Below are 22,388 nucleotides of genomic sequence, written 5' to 3' on the forward strand. Positions count from 1 at the left end.
GTCACCTTTCTGAGACAGGGAATTTTCAACAGAGAACAAGTGAGCATTTCCCTTCTAGAGCTGTTCTTTCCTTCCATTACCAGCAAATCTAATTGGGCAATTGCCTCAGGGTTTAAAAAGTGCAAAATTAAAAGACGGGATTCTTAAAGTTTGCTACCATGAAAAAATTCAGCATGAATTTTTGAAAAGAAGAGTCTAAGCAATTTAGTTAGTACTTTGTAATCAAAAGCAGGTCTGTTATAGAAAATTCAGGATCAAAGAGTGATTGTTGGAAACATCTTTTCTATGACTAATGTAAATTATTCTCAGCTTATTAAAAACAGAAGAGGCATGGAGCATTTGGCCCATTAGCCCAGAGCTGGTGCTCACTTAGCACAGGGAATTTTGCCTATAAATTCTTCATGAGATCACATCACTGGGACAAATGCTACATTCAAAGTAGAACTATTTCTAAAAATTGAAATGCATTATATTTGTAAATAATGAATCTGAAAGTATTTTTCTCTCATTAGTATATTACTTTACTAATATACTTACCCGTTGAGGATAATATTCCTTTAAAGAGTGATAGAAATAGCTATGTGTGAGTACCAAACATATCTGAGTGAAGTTTTTTAGTTGCTTGACACAACTATGCAACAGAGTAGCCACGGAAATATGTAGGAGTATAGAAAAAAAGAGGTGAATATGTTTAGAAACTATTTCTACTAAATATTTTAGAACAATTTAGTATAAGCAGAAAATTGATTTTGACAAATACTCACCAAGGTGCAAAAGAAAGGTCAGTTGAAATTGCATTATTTTGTCAGGAAATGATTAAATTCAATTCTGCTAGGTTAAAAAAAAGAGGCTAAATCAGTCACTGATAAACTCAGTAATTGCATTAATTGTCAATTATTTGAAAATTTGCTAGTTCTTGCCCTTTAGGGACACAAAATACTTATAGTGCTCAATTCCTTAAAAAATAAAAGTATATACATTTTTACAAATTTTTTTTCTATTTTGAGATCACAAAATACAATTACTTGTGGAAAATAATATGAAACAAATATTATTTGCATATTTTTATTTTAACCTATTTTTCTCATTTTATTTTTTAGAAAAAATTAAATTATACAATTAATATGTACCTATTATTGAAAACAGAAAAATCAGATGGGCAAAATAAAGGGATTATTATTCACAGTACTACCACTTAGAGAAAAGTGGTTAATATCTTGGTATAGGTTCTCCCATACTCTCTTCCTTGCATGTAAATATTTTCCAAAAATGATACCACATCAGTATATCCCAAACATCTTTTTGTTCCAGATATATATGTATTTGTGAATATGTATAGTCTTTCCAGAAGGTATCCAGCCATGTAATATGAAAAATAGAGACATTTATTACAGAAGATATAAGAACCATTGTACATAGGTCAATGACCCCACAGGCCCCTTCAAAGTAGGCACCTTGGGATCTCACACAGTTCTCCCAATTGCCATCAGCTGCCCCATTGTATTTTCCTGAATCTCACTGACAGTTTGAAATCTCTTCCCTTTCAAAGGTGATTTTAGTTTTGGGAAAAGCCAGAAGTCCCAGGGTGCCAATCTGGGCTGTAGGGTGGCTGAGTCACCTGGGTGATTTGATGTTTCGCCAAACAACTCTGCCGGAGATGTGCTGCATGAGTGGGTGTGTTGTTGTGATAAAGCTCTCTATCACCAGTTGCCCATCGCTGCAGCCTTCTGAATCATCCAAATAGTTTCCGCGGAGGAATGTTAAAGCTTAATGCAAAATTTGATGCAGATTCATTGCTTTACTTGCTCAGTCATTTTGAATGTGATGGCCACACAGTACACATGTTCACTCAATGGCGTCTACCTCTCCCACTGACTAGTACAGTGAAGTCATCATTGTTCACACATGTGCATTCCAGTCCACTCTCCTTGGCTGCCAGGCTACATCGATGTAGCACAGACTGTTCTCGTTGTATTAACAATGGTTGCACTTTTTCCAGACAGACTAATATATATATATATAATATATATATAAATAACATTAAATATATATTATATTAAATATATATTTATTTATATATATTTATCCTCACCTGAGGACACGCTTACTAATTTTAGAGAGAGGGGAAGGAGAGAGAGAGGGAGTGAAACATAGATTGGTTGCCTCCCATATGCACCCTGACTGTGGACCAAACCCTCAGCCTAGGCCTTTGGTTTATAGATCAACAATCCAAACAACTAAGCCACACTGGCCAGAGTACCAGCAATATATTTTCACTTTAGCAATTTTAACCTAAGGAGGGGCATCAGGATCCTCTGAGGGCTTCCACAGACCAAACCTGTGCCCTGCTTTGTAGATTCAGCTAAGACCCTCTGGATAGAGGGCTTCCGAAGTCGCTGTTGTGAGAGCCCTGATATAGATGGAAGTGTATGTGCACCTCAGTGGTTTGGGAAGAGATGAAGTAAAATGCTCTTCTGTAACAATATTTTAAATTACTGGATAATATTCCTCTAAATGCAGGAACCAAAATTTACTCAACAAATACCCTATCAGTTGATGTGTACCATGTTTCTAATATTTTCCTGTTATAAATATGTAGCTAAATTTTTGTTTATATCCTTAATTATTCCTCAGCATATATTGAATGGAGTAGAACTAATGAATCAAAGAGCATGCACATGTGCATACAAACATATACATGTATGTATAAAGAGCACACATACATATGCATGTACACATGTGTACACATTATACATGTGTGTGTTTAAAGCTTTTGATGTCAAACTGCCAATAAGAAAGTTTGTCCCAATTTACATTCTCATCAATAGTCTATGGGAACAACTGTAGCCCTGAGCCCTTAGCAATATTGAGTATTATAAATTTTTAAAGCTTTATCAATTGAGGAAGCAAAAAACTGTACCTCATCATTATTTTAAAGTATTTATTTCAATAGTAGTGAGTATAAAAATATTTTTCATGTATTTACAGATGAGAATTATTTTTGACATTCTGGCCTTCAGGGCTTGTCCTAATAAATGGTTTACCCTGTGACTCCCACGTCTTTATCCCTCTAATCTCCCCTTCCCTGTATTGCAGCACTCGGACACGCCTTCCTGCTTTCTGAAGCCTTCTTTGCCTTGAATACCACCCTCCTAAACTCAAATGCCAGCTTTCTTATGAAGTCCTTTAGAAAGTGTTTTGAAATGCCTGATTTTAGGCAAATTTCCCATTCTGCGATCTAGGCTCTTTACATAGCCTGGGAATCATTTGGGATGTCCAATGTCGTAAGAAAATGACTGAGAAGCAGTCCCTCCGGAAGCATCTCCATCTGAAAATGAACTCTGTGTGTTGTAAAAATCTGTAGTTTTGGACTAATTACCTCATACCAAATCTTGTGAAGACCTATAGGAGGGTCCAGACGGAGTCTTTGGAAGTTCCACTCTGTGCGGGCCACCTGAACCTCAGCACGTTTTCTAGGGGGTGCATTTTTGTTGCCTTCTCCTCAGCCAGAGCATGTGGCTTCGGTCAATAACCCAGCTACACTTTTGACAGCATGAAATCCCAAATCCTGACGTTGTCCTGGATTCAGAACTCCTGCCTGCATGCTTCATTCCTTCCCTTTAAAAAAATCTCTGGAAGATTTTTCAACTACCTATGCTCAAACCAAACCCAGGTCAATTCAATCAGAATTGCTGGGGATGGGACCCAGGCGTAATGTGTTTAAGATGCTCCCCAGAATACTCTTTTATTTAAAAAATTTTTATTTAGTTTTTAGAGAGAGGGGAAGGGAGGAAGAAAGAGCGGGAGAGAAACATTGATGTGTGAGGAAACAACAATCAGTTGGTTGCCTCTTACACACCCTGAACTGGGGACTCGGTCCACAACCCAGGCACGTGCCCTGACCAGGAATCGAACCAGAAATCTTTCAGTTCACAGGCCAGCACTCAACCCACTGAGCCACACCAGCCAGGGCCAAAGAATTCTAATATGTGGCCAGGGATCAAAACCATTGATGGCTCAGACACCTAAAGCTCATTAATTTGCTTCATATGCCTGTTCTCCTGGAGTCCATTCTAAGAGAAAGGCATAAGCCAATGTTCTCCAAACTTTGCTGCACATTAGAATCACCTGGGGAGATTTAAATACCCTGCCGCCCAGATACATTCCACACCCATTAAACCAGAACACTTGGAGATGAGGTCCTCACAGTGCATTTTAAAGATTCCAGGTGATTCCAATATGCAGCAAAGTTTAGGACCCACTGGTATTACCATGGACCTCTGTGCTTAGGCCAGGAACTTGTGGCTCATTCTGTATTCTTCTTCCTCTCACCTTTCAAATTTAATATTGATCTTATCTCCTTAAACAGTGGTTCTCAAAAGTGTGGTCCATGGACTTAGTATGTTAACAAATTTTCCTGGGACTTTACTGGTTTTAACTCTGAAAGTTCCCAGGTCCTGGGAATCTCCCCAAGTCCCGGGCAAACCCAGATGGTGGTCACCCTACTGGAACAGGGGAATCAGGGGCACCTGGAAACTAGCTAGAAGTGCAAACGATCAAACTCCAGCCCAGGACCTACTTTGCAGGAACTCTCGGAATGGGGCCCAGCACTCTGTACTCTTACCAGCCCTCCACGCGAGTCTGGTGCAGCTCTAGTTTAATAAACCACTGCCCTAAGTAACTCGTAAGACCAGAGATGCTGTTGCTCCCAGAGACAGCAACCAACACCTAATGAGACCCTCTCAGTGGCAGATGCTTTCTTAGCTCTGTGATCTGGGTGGTCCGCTGGCTAGACACTGCAGGCCCAGGCTATGGTGCTATGGTATTTGAGTGAGTAGCAGGGGTACATAGATCTGTCCCTGACTGAATGTACATGTTCTTCTTAGCACTTGCTCAGTGAAGCGCATCTTCTTCTAGCCCCTCACTATACAAAAATAATTTTCCCATCAGAATAAAACCTTTTATATTGTTTATAAACTTCTAGGAAGAAGACAGAAAAAGAGTTTTCCTTCTTTTATGAAGTCTCGTGAAAATTCTCATCCCTCTGAATGGGGGGATTCTTTATCTATCTTTTTTTGAGAGAGAGAGAGAGGAAAGGAGATAGAAAGAGGGAAGCATCAGTGGGCTGCCTCCTGCACATACCCTGACCAGGGACCAAACCTGTAACCCAGGCATGTGCCTGACAGGGAATCGAACTGGTCACCTTTCTTTTGCTTTGCAGGATGACACCCAACCAACTGAGCCACACTGGTCAAAGTAAGGATGGAGGTATTCTTATCTGCACAGGCATAAAATATACTCTGCTTTTTATTTATTTATTTTTTTGGTGACAGCTTTACTGAGATAATTCACATACCAAAACATTCACCTTCAACATGGCATTTACCCATTCACAGAGCTGTGCTCCTTCACCACTGTCTAACCCTAGAACATTCATTGCCCAAACAAGAAATCCATACCCTTGTGCTGTCACCTGCATCGGCTCATTCTTGTCCTTCCTACTTTATCTCTCTGTGGATTTGCCTATTCTAGATACTTCATGTAAATAAAGTCTCATGATACGTTTTCCTCTGTGACTGACTTTTTTCAATTAGCATAATATTTTCAAGGTTCATTCTTACTGTAGTAGGTATCAGTCCTGCATTCCTTTTTTATTGCTGAATAATATTCCACTATATGGATATACAATGTTCTGTACCCATTCGGCAGTTCATGAGCATTTGGTTTTTTCTACTTTTTGGCTATTATGAATAACACTGCTATATACATTTATCTATAAGTTTTTAATACAGGTGTGTATTTTCATTTCTCTTGGGTAAATACATAGGAATAGAAACATTCTATTTTTAAAAAAATTTCTACCCTTGTTTAAACCTTCCTTCGTAAGCACTTGAAGGCAAACATTAATCTTCTTGTCCCTGGAAGTACTTAGAAAAATATTTTTAAAAAATTTGTTGACTTGAATTCATTTCTTGTCTTGAAATATGTCAGTGTCTAACCTTGACACTAATTGCAGACATAAGCATTTTAGCTTGATTTTTATTTGCTGGCTATTGCACTACCCTGACCTCTTCTACCCCCACTCGAAAGTCTCAGCTGTGCCCTGGCGGCTCGCGTTCCCGCTGGGGCTGCTGCAGCCTTGGTTTAAGATCCATCTGTCAATTGCGAATCCCGGGTGTTCCCTGTTGCTGACCTTTTACTTGCCTCTTCTCCCACAGCCTTATACTATGGCTTTCAGTCTCTAACTTTCTCCCTATTTCATAATTTGTTTGCTTTCCAGAGCGCTGGTGTGAAACAGGGGTTGTTTTAAAATCTGATAATTTAAATACTGGAATAGGAAGTGCTTCAGTGGTAAAGAGGGTCATAGATATAATCACTCAACGATACTCCTAATTTTTTTTTTATCAAAGTTGGAAGACATTCTATTTATTGATTTTTTTTTTTTTTTTTTTTTTTTTTTTAGAGAGAGAGGGCGGTAGGGGAAGAGAGAGTGAAACATCAATTTGTTGTTTTACTTATGCACGCATTCATTTGTAGATTCTTATATGTGTCTTGACCAGGATCAAACCCCCAATCTTGGTGAATAGGGAGTTGACCAGCTTAGCTACCTGGCCAGAGCCTGGTAGACTTTCTAAAGTGGTCTTTACTTCCAGTCTTTGTCTCCATTTAGAAATGACTGTAGAACTATGCTTTGCAAAATGATCCTGAACCACATCCCGTGAAGGATTCACAGTGTTCCAGTCAGAAGCACTAGTCTATGGTCCAAAGCATGTACACTAGGCCGTTCTGCAGGGCCCAGTAGAAGGATGGGTGGAAAGGGCTGGGGTGCCTAGCTTTTCCTCCACCAAGTAATGGGAATGGGCCCAAATGAATGCCAACGCTGGGGTTTTAAATCCTTTAATCTAGCTGTCTCTGAAAGTCCTGAGGCACAGCAAATGAAGAGGTAAGTTAATTCTGGTTAATTCAGGCTGCTGAAAATAGTCTCCCTGAAATGATCCGATAAAATGGGGTAAAGCAATTTAAGTCATCCCTGATTTTCTCATTTCTTTACGTCCCACTGCAAGTGAACTCTTGACTTCTTTCTCAGTGAATGTGGATTATGGCTGCTGATCCCTGTAATTACGCTGCAAATCCTTAGGCCCATATATGAGTTTTTCTATTTTTCAGAAAAGTGTTGTGCAATGGTTCTCAGTGGGCTGGTTTGCCCTGCAGAAAACATGTGACAATGTCTGCAGACATTTCTGGCTGTCAAATAAGGGAAGGGGATACTACTGACATCTAGTGGATAGAGGCTAGGGATGCCCCTAAATGGATATCGTACAATGTACAGGACCACGCCCAGCCCCCTAACAAAGAATTATCTGACCCGAAGTATCAGTAGGGCTGAGCTTAAAAAGTCACAGGTGGCTACAGTGCCGTTCGCCAGGACCTTCACCCCACCCTTCATTTTCATAAACTGCTCAGCTTGTCTTGACTCTCTGTTGTCTGTTTCCCAGGTGATCTGAGCCCCAAATTAGATGAGTGTTAAAGGAAGTCTGGCAACATGTAGAAGTTCTATTACCTGAAGTCACCCACGCCGGCGTTATGAAACGCACAGCTGCGCACGCAGCGCGGCAGGTGTTGTGGTCGTGCGGCCCCCCCTCCCTTCATCAAGCTCTTCATTTCGTTGGTGCTGCCTTTCTGGCTTGTTTATCAGAGCTGACATTTGCAAAGCCTCACAGGAGCTACATGAAATTTTTTCTTGCTAAATTCATTGGTGAGTTTAACTGATATATGTAAAAGTGATTGGGATGAATAAATATATATAATACTGCCCCTTCTTTGGATGAAATGCAGGTAGATGTATTTACAATGAGGCCGGGTTCATTTTCGTCATTATTTAATGAATGTTGCTGGATGACAGGGGTCTTAAAATATATTGTGTTGCAATAAAAAGCTCTTAAAATGTATGAAGTGTTGCAATAAACAGTAAAGTATGTGAAACTGACAATAACTTTCTGGCATCACTAATAGATTTTAATTTACTTACTGTTCACTAACATTACCTCATCTGCCCTCACTTGGAGGCTGTGCTCAGGTCAACAAAGTTATGTTTAACTTTCCTTTATTTGTGTAACACATTTTTTCAGGAATCATTCGATATTTTAGCTGCGTTGCTAAGTTGCATCATGGTGAGGAATGCAGAACTTGAAGCTATAAAGCTTCCTTTCCTGTCAAAGCAGATATTATGTTTTTCTCAAACAGTGTTTACACACACCTAGGATATTAAAAAAATATTTTGAAGATATGGATAGTTCTATAGAATTTGAACTTTTTCTAAACTGTCACTAGTTGTATCACCATAATAAAATAAGCACTTACCTAATACACAAGTTAAAATTGCGCAGTTCAACACTGTATCATTTCACGCTTCCTTCAACAAACAGAAAACTTCAAGTCATTGGCTGCATCCACTATGCATTAAGCTTCTACTTTTCCCATTGGATACTGCATTATATGTACATGTTTGTGTACATTACCTGATTATTGATCATTCAATACAAGTAACGATTATACTCTATACCCTGATATGTTAAACTGGTGCTGGTTCCCCATGTACCTTCATTTAATCCCCAAAATGCCAACTTGCCAGTGAGATGGAAATGAGACTTACCGGGATTTGGGAGTCTGCTGAGAGGCGCAGGCAGCAGGCAGGGCGTGTAAAGGCACACCTGAAAGTGAGAGTCAATTTAAGTAGAAACATTTCCCCCGAGGCACCTAAGGGTAGGGAAAAAAGATGAGAGGTATTCCAAACCTGCCAAAAAAGGTGATTTGTGAAGTTACTTGCCTTAGGTTTTGACTTACACATACACACCCTATACACAGAGGGAAAGAGAACTCAACTTTACAACAAATGTTCATTTCCGTGCCAAACTTTGGAAAGCAGTGATTATGAGAAGTTGCAATCAGGGGCTATAGCAACGAACTATAACATTCCTACCAAATTTATAGCTAAGGGTTTAGATTACTTGTAGCTGCCCCAACAGTAGAAGTTAAGGAGGTAGACTTCTTTTGCGCTCACAAAAGAAGGAGGTGCAAAGCCCTCTCAAGGAATGAATGAATTGTTTGAGTGAGATGCTCTAAGTTCACTTGGGTGAAAAGTATAGACCTTTTCAAATACATTTTACTTCCTACCTGCAATAATGATGTGTCAAAAAGTAAACTCTCAATCTGGACAAGAGTGGTTGGTAAATGCAGATGTTTTCATGATTCACTAACTTGTAGAGTCCTTTGCTTGAGCATCCAGGTTTTGCCTTCAGAAACCAAGATTCCAGGGGTATGCAGAGAGGAATCTGAGTCCTGTGGAACTTACAGAGAAAGAGTCCCACAGTCCATGGAACATTTCTGCTTCTAGAATTTGGGTAGTAAACTTATCTCTACGAATACAACACTAAGACAAAATTAGCTAACCTGTTTCACTGATTTATACCTGTCAGAAAATAATAAGAAAAGAAGAAGGAGGAGGAGGAGGACAAAAAGAAATGGCTCATATTGAACAGATAAGAATACAAAAGAAAGAAATTAAAAGTTCAGGAGGCTATGTCGCGGATGGGTCCTGGACGCTGCAACCTTGCCTGTAACTGCTGCCCGCAACACAACACGTGTTCATCCTCAGGATGGAAAAGGTCAGTCTTCCAGAATTCACTTGGTTTTGAAACACTTCTCTTCTTTTTAACCATTACCCAGATACTTTGGCAGTACATGCTATAACATTGAAATTCTGAAAATGATACTATTAAGTGCTTCCTAGATTGGGGTGATAGATTGTACTGCTCCATTATTTAATTGGATTGGAATATTTCAGTAAGTCACCCAGCAAACAAAGTTGTTTGTATTTTCATATACCAAGGAGATGAAACAGAAAATATTCTCTTCTTCTACTTTCCCCTTGAACACTGGCATTTCCTCTGCTTTTTCACCTGCTGTCTCCTTTTACCGCATGTATTCCTCAGGCAACTCACTTGGACAGTTTTATGGCTCAAACCACTTCTTTTTCCACCTCTAAACCAACCTATGTCCTGAATTTTTATTCCATTTTTCCAACTGCCTCTTGATACCTCTAGCAAGATGACTCACCAGCACCTCAAACATACGATGTTCACAGTTGTTCAAACCTGTCCATCGTCCTCATTTCCATACCATCTCAGTGAATGGCGTCTTTACCCATGCATTCGTGCAAGTCAGGAACCTCAGCTATGCTTCATTTCTCTCTTTTCCTTTCATTCTCTGGAGACATAGAATCAAAATCTCTAAACCTGGCCTCCCTAAACCATTGATGGGCTTCAGTGACAAAAAGGGAAGTGGCCTTAGCTATTTCTTTGGCTGTCCTCCCGGCAAAGACCCTGTGTTTTCCCCTCAGCATAGACACGGCTGGTGACTGGTGCAGTAGTAGCGACTTCCCTCGGGCCGTGGCTTGCTGGCATTAGAAAACCATCATGTCCTTTCAGAAGGAAGTTGCAGGGCTCAGTCTGGGCCTCAGACCATCACCCAATGGGAGGACGTAAAGTCTCAGTGCTTCCTTCTTTGTGCCAGTCTGCCTGAAGCAGCACCTGATTCTCATTATTTCTACTCCACATGGTCAGTCAGAAAGCCTTAACTTTCACTGACTTGTTTATACCTACGATCCTTTTAAGAATGGGGATGGGGGTTGAATGGGGTGTGGGAGAAGGTTGGAGAAAAAAGGCTAAATATTATTGACTGAACTGTTTTATTTTGCTTAGAAAAACCACATATAGTATTTAGTGGCCAGGTCTTGATGACCAAAACAAAGTTATGCTACCTCAGTTACTTAAAGCAGAGCATTTTAACACATTACATTTTCAGATGTACTCTTAACCTAGCATTTTCCAAGATGAGATCAAATATTATGAAATAAATCCCCCAGCTTCCAAATGTTGTCAGCTTTTCTACTCCATTTATTCTTCACTTTAAAACCTTACATCAAACTATTAATCAGGGCTGTCATAATTTCTAACACAGACTCTACTTGCCTCCTAAATCTTGTTCTTGATTATTCTGAGCCATTCTCCTGATTGTCACCAGAGAGCACACATTCACACATGTTATTTCTTTGCTTACAAACCTTCACTGGCTCCCTTTTACGTACAGTGTCCAATTTTCTTACTGTGGCATACCAACACTTGCTCACAATCTGGTCCCAACCTCTTGTACTATGCACCCTCCATGGGAGCTCTGCTCCACGCACGCTGTCCCTGGACATGCCATGCACTTCTACGACTGGGTTCACACAGACCGTTACTCTTGTGGCACGCCATTCTCCTTCCTCCATTTTACCTTTAACTCTCCCCTTTCATAGGTTTTTATCGTCTCCTCCAGGCACAGTTGGCTATCTCTCTTTTAGAAGTACTATGAGAGAGAGACAGGCTTCTTTTGCAATGAAATGTTGGTGTCAGCCTCCCTGTAATACTCCGAGCAACATGATGGCAAGGGCGAGAGAGAAGACCCATGCTTACTGCTCTTGCTCTGACTCCAGTGCTGCTCCTGTTTCCTGTGCTCAGAAGCCAACAGCTCAGTCCCCTCAGGTAAACTCCTGTGTACCGTGATCTTCATTTTCATCAGACTCTACCTAGCGCTGGCTGTTCTCATGCCCAGCAGAGGGCAGCACTTCTCACCCACCACACAGCCTCTTGTCTTCCTGTTCTGTGGGACTGGGTGTCTGTCTAGAGTCCTTTCTTCCTAGTAGGAAACCTGGCCCAGTATCTGGAGACTATACTGTGTCTACCTTGAGTCCTCTCTTTTGAGCAGGAACCGGCCCCTTGTCTTTTCCTTCGGGGTGGATCCCCCTTTATGTCAGCCTCTTCCCACCACTTTGCTGCAACAGACAGATCCTCAGTACTGAAAGTCTCATGGATTCTCCACTGTTAGGTCTTGCCTAACCTCCACAGAGCTGGCCATCCCAGAATCTAGATGAATCTGGTCTATTTCCTGCCCGCTTCTCTAGTCTTAGAGTATGGATGGATAGCTTGTCATCTACCCTATTGTGATGAATTCGCTTGGGCATAATCTTCTACCCCACAAGGGTTTGGCCAAGGATTTAAAATATATCACACTCTCTTCTCAAATGCCAAACTTACTGTACACTGTAGGCACTTTATTTTCTGAATGATAGTAAATTGCAGAAAGTTCTAAGAAACTTATATGGTTATATTTATATCAGAAAAATCTAAATATCTTATTTAGATTAGAAATTTATACTCTAAAATTTAAGGACATGTGATTTGAACTGACTTAGGTTGGCTTTTATCAAGCACAGTAAATTACCAGAGTTGGATGGCACAGGAAAGTTATCAAAGGGAATTTCTTGAGAGCAAAACATTCAAGACATGAACATGACAATTTTCTCTAGTGTCTAATAGCAGAACAGTTAAAAATTTTTTTTAATACCCTAATTAGGCCCTGCAGTAACTTAGGTCAACTGTTCCTTTTTTTTTTTTTTTTAATTAATCACCATCTGCCTTTCTTGACAAAATGTAATTTGCCTTTGTTTCATTCCCCCTCCCCTATCTCTTACAGCTTCTTAATTTTCTTCCCTTAAACCTTCTCATTTTCTCTAAAGTTAATTTTAATTTTCAGGGCTAATGCGGGGGTATTTTGTTCCCTGTTTTATGTATTCATTTTTTTTTCTAGTTCATGCTTCAGTAGACATTTTCAGGCAGCTTGATATGTATCACCTATAACATGTGCTGAACTAGAAGGGGCTTGTTTCTAAGAAACGGGAGACCCCAGCCCCACCCCAAACTACTTCTAGGGGAAACAGGTGGGATGCTTCCTTTCTGCTTTCCAACATTCTGTCAAATCCCAACTGACTCAGGATGATTCTAAATATCTCACACACCTTTTGTTTGCCTTGTGATTTCAGCAAGTATATCTACCGTGGGAACTGCAGATTTAAGTGGTTCAGAAATCCATATGTCTTGGGATTCCATTCTCCTACAAAGAAGGTTTATAGGATAGAAATGAAACTAAGTCAGAGTCTTAAATTTCATTTATCCATCAGTATATTAAAGTATCCATTTCAAACCTCATGTGCAGTGTCAGTGGGTAAGTCTGCTGGATGCTTGAAAAGGCATATTTAGGATTCCCATAAGCTCATGGAGAATAAATTCCCTCATGGTAGGTAATGGTTGTGCACTAAGCCAAAACTAGACATTCATTTTTGCACAACATTGACTAAGTAGAGAATAGATTCAAACGTTCTTTAAATACTAATTTTATAGACCTTTAAGCTTTTCAGAAATGTGTTTCAAAGATTCTTACTTGTTATATAATTGTCTTTTTATTTATTACTACATTCTAAATTGCTACCACTGTTCTTTTTAATTTTGTTCCCTACAGGCATACTGGAAAGCAAATTCCTAGACAGCTGGAGTCATGTCTTTTCCATTTCAGGCTGGACACAGAGGAGGGAGCTGGCAGTCAGTTTCTGCTGAACTTGTTTTATTTCTTTTTACAAAGCACCAGGCGGCAGGAGACCAAAGAGTAGTATTTGGTTTTTAGGTAGAAACTTCAGCAGGGAGTTTCAGCGAAATGGAGGAACTTTTCAGTTTGTTCATTGGTTGGATTATGATCTGCTTTATTAACCTAATACTATTTCCCCTGTAGTATTTTAAATTATTGTGCTAAATGTAAAACTTTAGACAGTAAATATTTGTTTATTTTGAAGAAATCTCAAACATTGGAATTTCATAAAAAGTATTTTTTAAATATATAAATTAAAAGGCTTGCTATGTTCATGAGTGATTTGATTACATCTTGAGGGATTTTCCCCTGATATATATATCTCCAGTTTTATAATAAAAATTAAAGTGACAACAGTATTCAAATTTCAGAAATTTGTCTACAAATAACCATGTGTAGGTGACCATGGCTATCTTCTTGTATATTAATGCCATACTCTTAGGATATCTGCCTTCACTATCTGACTTAACGATTTACTCCTTAGGATTAAGGTTCAGGTTAGGCTGTTGTCAGAAAGGAGGTATTTTCAAGAAAAATATTTGTCCATTAAACCAAAAGTTTGGTCTACCAGTTAATCAGAAGCAGTCTTTCAGTACAGCTCTTCTTAAACAAAGGTCTTGTTTTCTTTTCCAAAAAGAAAAGAGTTTTACTGCTTTTGCTGAATAATAATAAATGCTAATTTACTCCAAATCAGACAATATAAGGAAGCATGAAGAAGAAAATAAAAGTCACGTGGAAGACCACAATCTTTCTGTGAACCCTTCCCAGATCTCTCATCTCCCTGCCGCCCGCTCGGACTTGTGCTCCCGCCTGAGAAGCAGAGGTGGGCAGGCCGGGGGTCAGGCCTGAGTCCCTGACTCAACGGCGTGGAGCTTGGCTCTACTGCTCTAGTCGCAAAACCTTCATAGCTGGCAAATTCCATTAGGCTTGATTTACGTACCATAAAGTCCACCTGTTTGAAGTACACAATTCAATGTATGTAGTTGAACTCGAATGTAGGAGGAGTGACCATTTCATACCCCTACCTAGGTAAGCAGCCTGGGAAGAGATGAGCATTTATCCTTGTTCAGGGAAAGCAATAAAGCTACTATGCTTTTTGGAAAGGGAAACAAGAGATGGCAGCATTATCTCAACCAGAATTCCTCGATGAGCCTTGTCCAGCTGTGACCCCTGCCTTTTGTCCTCGGTGGTGGTGGCCCACCCAATGGCAGGGCTCAGGAAGCAGCACCCACAGAGACTTGCCCAAACTCAAGGAGATTTCACGAGGGCTAAGCAGTTTTCATGGGGCACCAGGATGCTTACACGTCCTAATGGGGTGTGGGGAGGATTACTAAGTCTCAGAAGACATTAAAACAGCTCACCAGTCTTTAATAAGATTCCGTGAACCTGAATGATCTAAGATCTCAATGCTTAATGGAGCTGACTTGTGCTGTCAAACTCTGAAAGGAGGGTGGGTGTGGGCCTGCCTACAACATCCTCAGGCAGCGAGGAAGCTGCAAAACCCTTCCTGTCAGGACCGATGTCAACCGCCCTGTGTTACCTCAGTGACCCCAGGCAGAGAGCCTATTGGCACCTGGAGAGAACGCTGATAGATTTACCCTTCGGTTTCTTTTATAACCAACTTTCCCAGTTCCTTGCCTTACAGAGGAAGATAGAACAATCCATACAGCCTCCAGGGACTGGAGGGACTCCTGGAAGCTCCCAGCTCATACTCCGTCTCGGAGAGCACTTGTTACCGGGCTGAGGGAAATGGAGCTCAGAGGGTATTTAAGAGACAGCCAGGTGACTTGGGTCCCTTGGGGGCTTTTATAATTCCTATCAGAATTTTAAAATGTATTTCAACCCCGAAAGGAAAGTGTTAAAATGTACCAAATTTTAAGTTGTTGAGAATGTGAAAACTGTCACTTCTATGTAAAAATTATTAACAAAGAGTCATGGATAATTACAATTCTCTTTGCCCTCAGGATGAGGAAAGTAAAATCTACATTGAAATGATGCCACTCATACTACACATGGGGCAACAGCCCTCCCCCATCTTTGCCCCTCTAACAGCCTATGGTGCATGGCCAGGTTTCACTTATTTCATTCTGTGGTTCTTTTGGGATAGTGCCACAGTAGCATACTTTAAGGTTTCAGTGAGTCCAGAAAAATGGAAGTATTTTGTAGGATTATGAGGCATACTAAATCATTTAATTCACTCATTGACCCTGTGAGGTATACTAAGTTATTCCCACTTTACAGATGAGGAAACTGAGGCACAAAAAAGTTAAGGAGCTTGCCCCTGGTTACTGATAATGCAAATGATTCTTGTCCATAGAAATGCAAACTGTATCCTGTGGAGATCATTGCCTTCTAGACATTGACTAACTTCATTTCAGCATTTCTGATACTTATATATGTGTGTTTTTAAAAAATTTGACTTCTGGTCAAGATGGAGGCGTAGGTAAACAAGTGTTGCCTCCTTTCACAACTATGGCAAAACATACTAGAGTACAAAACAAATATCATTTATAATTGTCAGAAAATTGAGCTGTATGGAAGTCAGACAACCAAGGATTTAAAGAAGCCACATTCATCCAGACAGGTAAGAGAGGCAGAGATGCAGAGAGGCACTGAGTCACAGAGTGGTGCAGAGAGGTGTGGAGACGAGGAACAAGTGGTCCTACATCCTCATGTGGTGGATAAAAATCAGGAGGGATACCTAGGGAGGAAGGGATCACAGCCCCACACGAGACCACCCAGCCCAGGGTTCAGCACCAGGAAGATAAGTCCCTATAACTTCTGGCTGTAAAACCAGTGGGGGTTAGGGCAGCGGAAAAAAAACTGCAGGATTCTCAAGAGACTCCTCTTAGAGGGCCAACAATGGAATTAGGACTTAACTCAGACCCACCCTCTCTCAGATTCAGCACCAGGCCAACAGCCGGAAGGGCACCGGTGGCATACAGGACATGGAGAAAGTGAAGTGACTGGCAACAGGGCAAGTGCTGGGAGAGAGCTTCCTCCTGGACAAAACTCCAGAGGCCAGGCAAGGGCATTGTCCCCTCTCTAAACCGTCCTCCACACAGAACCACGGAGTGATGACATGGGTTGCTCTGCCCTGGCGATTATCTAAGGCTCCACCCCATACAATTTACAAGTGAACTGTTCTAGAATAGGCTGCGCTACTAAGCAAGTCAAAGTATCTCTACCTAACACACAGAAACAAATAAGGAGACAAAGAAATATGGCCCAAATGAAAGAATAGCACAAAACTCCAGAAAAAGAACGAAACAAAACGGAAATAAGCAACCCATCAGATGCAGAGTTCAAAACATTGGTTATCAGGATGCTTAAAGAACTCATTGGGTACTGCAACAGCAAACAAATGACCCAGACAGACATGAATACTGCCTTAAGTGAAATAAAGAAAAATCTACAGGGAACCAATAGTGGAGGGGATGAAGCTGAGAATCAAATCAATGATTTGTAACACAAGGAAGAAAAAGGCAGGAAGAAAAAAAGAATTAAAAAAAATGAGGATAGGCTAAGGAAACACTGGGACATCTTTAAACATACCACATCTGAATAATAGGATGCCAGAAGGGGAAGAGAAAGAGCGATAAATTGAAAACTTATTTGAAAAAATAATCAAAGAAAACTTCCCTATTTTGGTGAAGGAAATAGACATGAAAATTCAGGAAGCACAGAGAGTCCCAAACAAGAAGGACACAAACAGGACCACACCAAGACACATCACAATTAAAATTCCAAAGGTTAAAGATAAAGACTCTTAAAAGCAACAAGAGAAAAGCAGATAGTTACCTACAAAGGAGTTCCCATAAGACTGTCAGCTATTTCTCAAAAGAAACTTTGCAGGCTAGAGGGTACTGGCAAGAAGTATTCAAAGTCATGAAAAGCAAGGACCTACAACCTAGATTACTCTATCCAGAAAAACTATCATTTTGAATTGAAGGGCAGATAAAGTGCTTCCCAGGAAAGGTAAAGCTTAAGGAGTTCATCATCACCAAGGTATTATTACATGAAATGCTAAGGGGGCTTACTTAAGAAAAAGAAGATCAAAACAATGAACATTAAAATGGCAATAAATTCACAACTGCCAATAACTGAATCCAAATAACAAACTAAGCAAACAAGTGGGACAGAAACAGAATCATAGACATGGAGATCACATGGAAGGTTATCAGCTGGAAAGGGGAAGGGGGTGAAGGGGAAAAGGGACAGGGATTAAGAAGCATAAATTTGTAGGTACAAAATAGATGGGGTCATGTTAAGAACAGTGTAGGAAATAGAGTATCCAAAGAACTTATATGTATGGCCCATAGACATGAACTAAGGGAGGGGGATTGCCTGAGGGAATGGGATTACCTGGTAGAGAGGGGAGGGGCAAAGGGGAAAAATTGGGACAACTTTAATAGCATAATCAATAAAATATATTTTTTAAAAAGTGCTCTTTGAATTGGTTATAATATTTTACTTTCTCCCTCATTAATTAATAAGTTAAATAAATCTTTGGCACATGTTTGTTTTATGTTTGTACAAGATCATGATTTTATCTTTTTTAAAAAAATTAACCTTTAACAACTGCTTATAGTTCCTGAATGTGCCTATGAGCCTCTCTCATGAGTTGTTTCCTCCTCATGTAATGCTGTGCGCACCTCTTCATCTAGTTCAGCGGTCAGCAATGTCCAAGACACAGGCCCAGTTTGTCCCACCACTTGCTTTTGTAATGACCTACAAGCTAAGACTGGCCTTTAAGGTTAAAATGTATTTTAAAAAATAATATTTTGTGACATATGACAATGATATGAATACAGATTTCAGTGTTCATAAGCTAGGTTTAATTGAAATATCCATACTGATCATTACGTATTGTCTAGAGCTACCATGTCTACACTACAATAGCAGAGTTGAGATGTTGTGAAAGAGAACTTACCACCTGTAAAGTCAACAATACTATCTTGCCCTTTTCAGGAAAAGTCTCTAAACCCATTGCTATGGTCTGAATGTTTGGGTTACCCCCAATTCATATGTTGAAATCTTAAACCCATAGATGATTCCAGGAGGTGGGGCCTTTTGGGGGCTTAGGTCATGAGGCTGGAAACTTCATGAATGGGATTAGTACCTTTATAAAAGAGACTGCACAGAGATCTCTTGACCCTTCTCCCACATATGGACAGAGCAGGAAGTTGGCTTTCTGCAGCTGGGAAGAGGGTTTTCACCACAACCCAGCCATGCTGGCACCCTGATCTTGGGCTTCCAGCCTCCAGAATTGTGAAAAATAAATTGTTGTTTATAAGCCACCCAGGCTATGGCACTTTGTAATAAGAGTTTGAATGCACTAAGACATCCACAATCTACTTAGTGCCCCTAATGTCTCAGTTCCTCCAGGACACTCCTTAACTCTCCATTCTTGGCTGGGTTCCCTTGGAGGGTACATAAAACACCCTGTGTGAATGTGTACTGTAGGAGTTGCCATCTGTGTTGTGAGTGTTTAAGTGTTGACTCTTCTTATGCCTTCATACCTAGTTTGGAAATCCCTTGAGGACACGGACTATGTCTAGTTCGCGCTTGCATTCCCAGAGCCTGACACAGTACCTGGAACATAGTGGGCTCTCAATATTTATTGCGTGAACGCTTCTCTCATTCTGTACTGGATAACAAGGGCATTTGGACACCATAGCATTCAGTATTTAGTAATTGACTGTCATTCTATTTTTTTTTTTATTTTTTATTTTTGGGGGTTAAAGTAACAACACAGGCCAACCTATTTTTAAAATTAAATGACATAAGCCATGATCAAGGGCACAGTGGAGGCCGGAGTAAGAACACCAGCTGTCATGGCCTAACATGGTGACCTTGTCCTGTGAAGGGGGCATGTGTGCAGATGAGAGCACAGATTTAAAAAGTCTCTGGGGGACTGACCAGCTTGAACTACCCTCCCGAGGTGGGCAGGGCTAAGCAGTTGGCACAACTTCTGGGAGCAGCTTTCTCAATGTTTTCCGCTTACCTGCTTATCCTGGAACAGATCCTTCCCTAGTGCCTTCAGAGGAAGCACAGCCCTGCCAGCAGCTTGATCTTGGACATCTAGCCTTCAGGACTATAAGACAATACATTTCTGTTGTTATGGCAGCTCCAGCAAACTAATACATCATGGCACCTCACTTTTCATCCTTCTTTTCCCTAACCCCAATATTGGATTAGGAGTTTATTTCACTTAGAGTCACTGCTTCTTGGTTGTTGATCTTGCTGCTTTCCAAATTGAATACTGCCCCGGACCCCATATTAGTTTCCTACTGCCACTGTAACGCATGACCACAAACTTACTATTTCACAGTTAAGGAGGTTGGAAGTGCAAAATCAATCTCATTTGCTGAAGTCAAGGTGCTGGCAAGTCTGGTTCCTTCTCGGGAGGCGCTGAGGGGAGAATCCATGTCCTTGCCTTTGTCAGCTTCTGGAGGTGCCTGCCTTCCATTGCCCCTTCCTTCCCCTGCTCTAATCTCTTGCTTCTGTTGTTGCATTTCTTACTCCTCGCCCTGACTCTCCTGCTTCCCTTTTATAAGGACCCTGTGATACTGGGCACATTCATATAATCCAGGAAAATCTCACCCCAATATCCCCAACTTGATCACATTAGCAAAGTACATTGTTACCATGTAAACTAGCATGTTCATGGGTGACAGGAGTTAGGACTTGGACATTTATGGGAGGTCTTTATTCTGACTACCACACCTCTTTCCATCCTTACCCTTTCCAAATTCCATTCATCTTTCAAGGTCCCCTCCTGGACTTCCTTTACCTCAGGTCACAATGACATCTGTCTTTGTAATTACAGTCCAAATACCATCACAGCACTGGGTCCTAGATCTCTGATTGTTGGACATGAGGTCATTTATTTCTCTAGTTGCTCTGAAGGTGCTTTGAAGACAGACGCTATTGTTATACTCCTCTGGCTCACCTGAAATACTGTCCGCGTACCCAAAGACCTAAAACTTGCTGATGGAAGGTTCCATTATTACCTGGAGTAACTATGCACAGAGCTGCAAATTCCAGACCTCCAAATTTGCCCTTGACTTCCTCCCTTTGGTAACTTATGTGAGAGGTGGCCTGCAGAGGACTGAGATCCCAGTGGCAGCACCTGCCCATGAGCTGCAACTGGAGTAGAGCAGGCAAGCAGTTAGGTGTGACTTTCATCTTCTCATGGTGTCCCTCCCATCTTTATGGAAACTAATAGTCAGTACACACCCCGGACAACCTCAGACGAGTCCCAACAACATTTTAGGGACTTTATGAAGCACTTGCAAGTGTGGGTTCTGCCTTCCAGAGCATCTGGCAGCCTCACAACCAGCAGAGCAGGGTGATTCTTGAACGCGGGCTGTCTTAAGCTGTGCACTGCATGCCAAGACCTGAAGGGTAGGATGTGGGTCTCTCTTCTTGCATAAATGTGAGTCCATGCTGGGGTACAGAGCTGTGTCTTTTCCTTTGATGTGTTTTGGATTGAGAACTTACTGACCTGTAAACCGTACAACAGGCTTTTATTTCATTTTTAAATATTAATCTTTTACTATAAGACAGACCTCCATCTATAAGCCTACTCTCCTCCCTTTGAACATCAGTTTTATTTTATGTAGTTAAGGTTTAAGGAGAAATAATTTCATGGGAGAAGGAGCTCATATTTTGAAGTCAGACACACTTGAGTTTGCATGCGAGAGTTCTGCGGTTGTGTGATGTTTGGAAAGAAAAGGGTGTCGCCTCATAGGACGGATGAGAATATGAAGAGGAAATGATGTATATACAGTACTTTGTATGGCACCCTGCATTTAATAGACACTAAAGACAGGTTACTTCTTTTCTTCTCTGTCCTCATTGTAACACAATGAATTCTCGCTAACTGAAGAGGGTTAAATGCTGAAAACACATATAAAGTAGAAAAACACTACAGTGATTGTTTGCATTTGGGGGATAAAATGTGAAAGAATATAAAGTGATTTGCAAAGGATTATATCTTAGCTCAGGCTGCCACAACAAAATAGAATGGTAGCTTAAACAACAGAAATTCATTTTCCCACAGGAGGCCAGAAGTCCCAGATGAAGGTACCAGCCTCTGGGGTGCTGGTTCGTAAGTGGCCGCCTTCCCTCTGTACCCTTGCATGGTGGGTGGGGAGCACAGCTGAGGGGGAGAGCTCCCTTGTGTTTCCTCTTATAAAGACATGAATCCCATTGGATCAGGGTGCCACCCCAATGACCTCATTTAACCTTAGTTACCTCCATAAAGGCCCTGTCTCCAAATATAGTCACACTGGGGATTGGGTTTCAACTTAAGAGTTTTGGGGGACACGTTCAATCATGCTTATACTTGGCATTTCCTTTCATTTCAGGTTTTACCCTAAATAATTTAAAATGTGTTAAGATCCATGCAATCGCTCCCTTTCCTACGTTGTTTCTGGACTTCGCTGGCGAAGGAGACCCGCGGCGTGGGCAGCGGTGCCACTCGTGCGGTCAGTCCCCCACTGCTGGAGGGGATGGGGTCTCCTCGCAGGCTCCCACGCCGCTGCCCCAGGAGTGTTCCTACAGTGCATTGCGAACAAATGCGACTCTCAGGTTAATCTTCTGTAGCCCCACATACCACAACCCAGCCCTTGGCAGTTTGGAGAGATGCTGAGGCAAAGAGAGGAGTGGGGGAGACAACAGACCTCGCATCTCCTGTCACTTTCCTCCAAAGACTGTGTGGTCTCTCCACACCTCGTCCCCTCCCCTTCCTCCTCCCCAGTTAGACATCAGTTGAAAGCATCAACATGCCAGTTGATGCTACTTTTATTTCTATTGATTATTTTGATATCTCTGTATGTCCGCTCAACACAGCAATACTTTAT

The 22,388-nt window shown here is 41.0% G+C and overlaps 1 protein-coding gene across 1 annotated transcript in view; it reads right to left on the reverse strand.

The window, feature by feature from the left end:
- The window catches only part of LAMB4 (laminin subunit beta 4), a 70,405-nt gene extending 69,607 nt beyond the window's left edge, over positions 1 to 798 (reverse strand). The window contains exon 1 of the mRNA XM_054564459.1: positions 765 to 798. Within this exon, the coding sequence (XP_054420434.1) occupies positions 765 to 798 (34 nt within the window). The remainder of the gene's footprint in view (positions 1 to 764) is intronic.
- Between the last annotated feature and the right edge of the window lie 21,590 nt (positions 799 to 22,388).

The sequence above is a fragment of the Pteronotus mesoamericanus genome, unplaced genomic scaffold, assembly GCF_021234165.1.
Source record: "Pteronotus mesoamericanus isolate MK-2021 breed Mesoamerican mustached bat unplaced genomic scaffold, CSHL_Meso_final scaffold_85, whole genome shotgun sequence".
In the NCBI taxonomy this organism is placed as follows: Eukaryota; Metazoa; Chordata; class Mammalia; order Chiroptera; family Mormoopidae; genus Pteronotus; species Pteronotus mesoamericanus.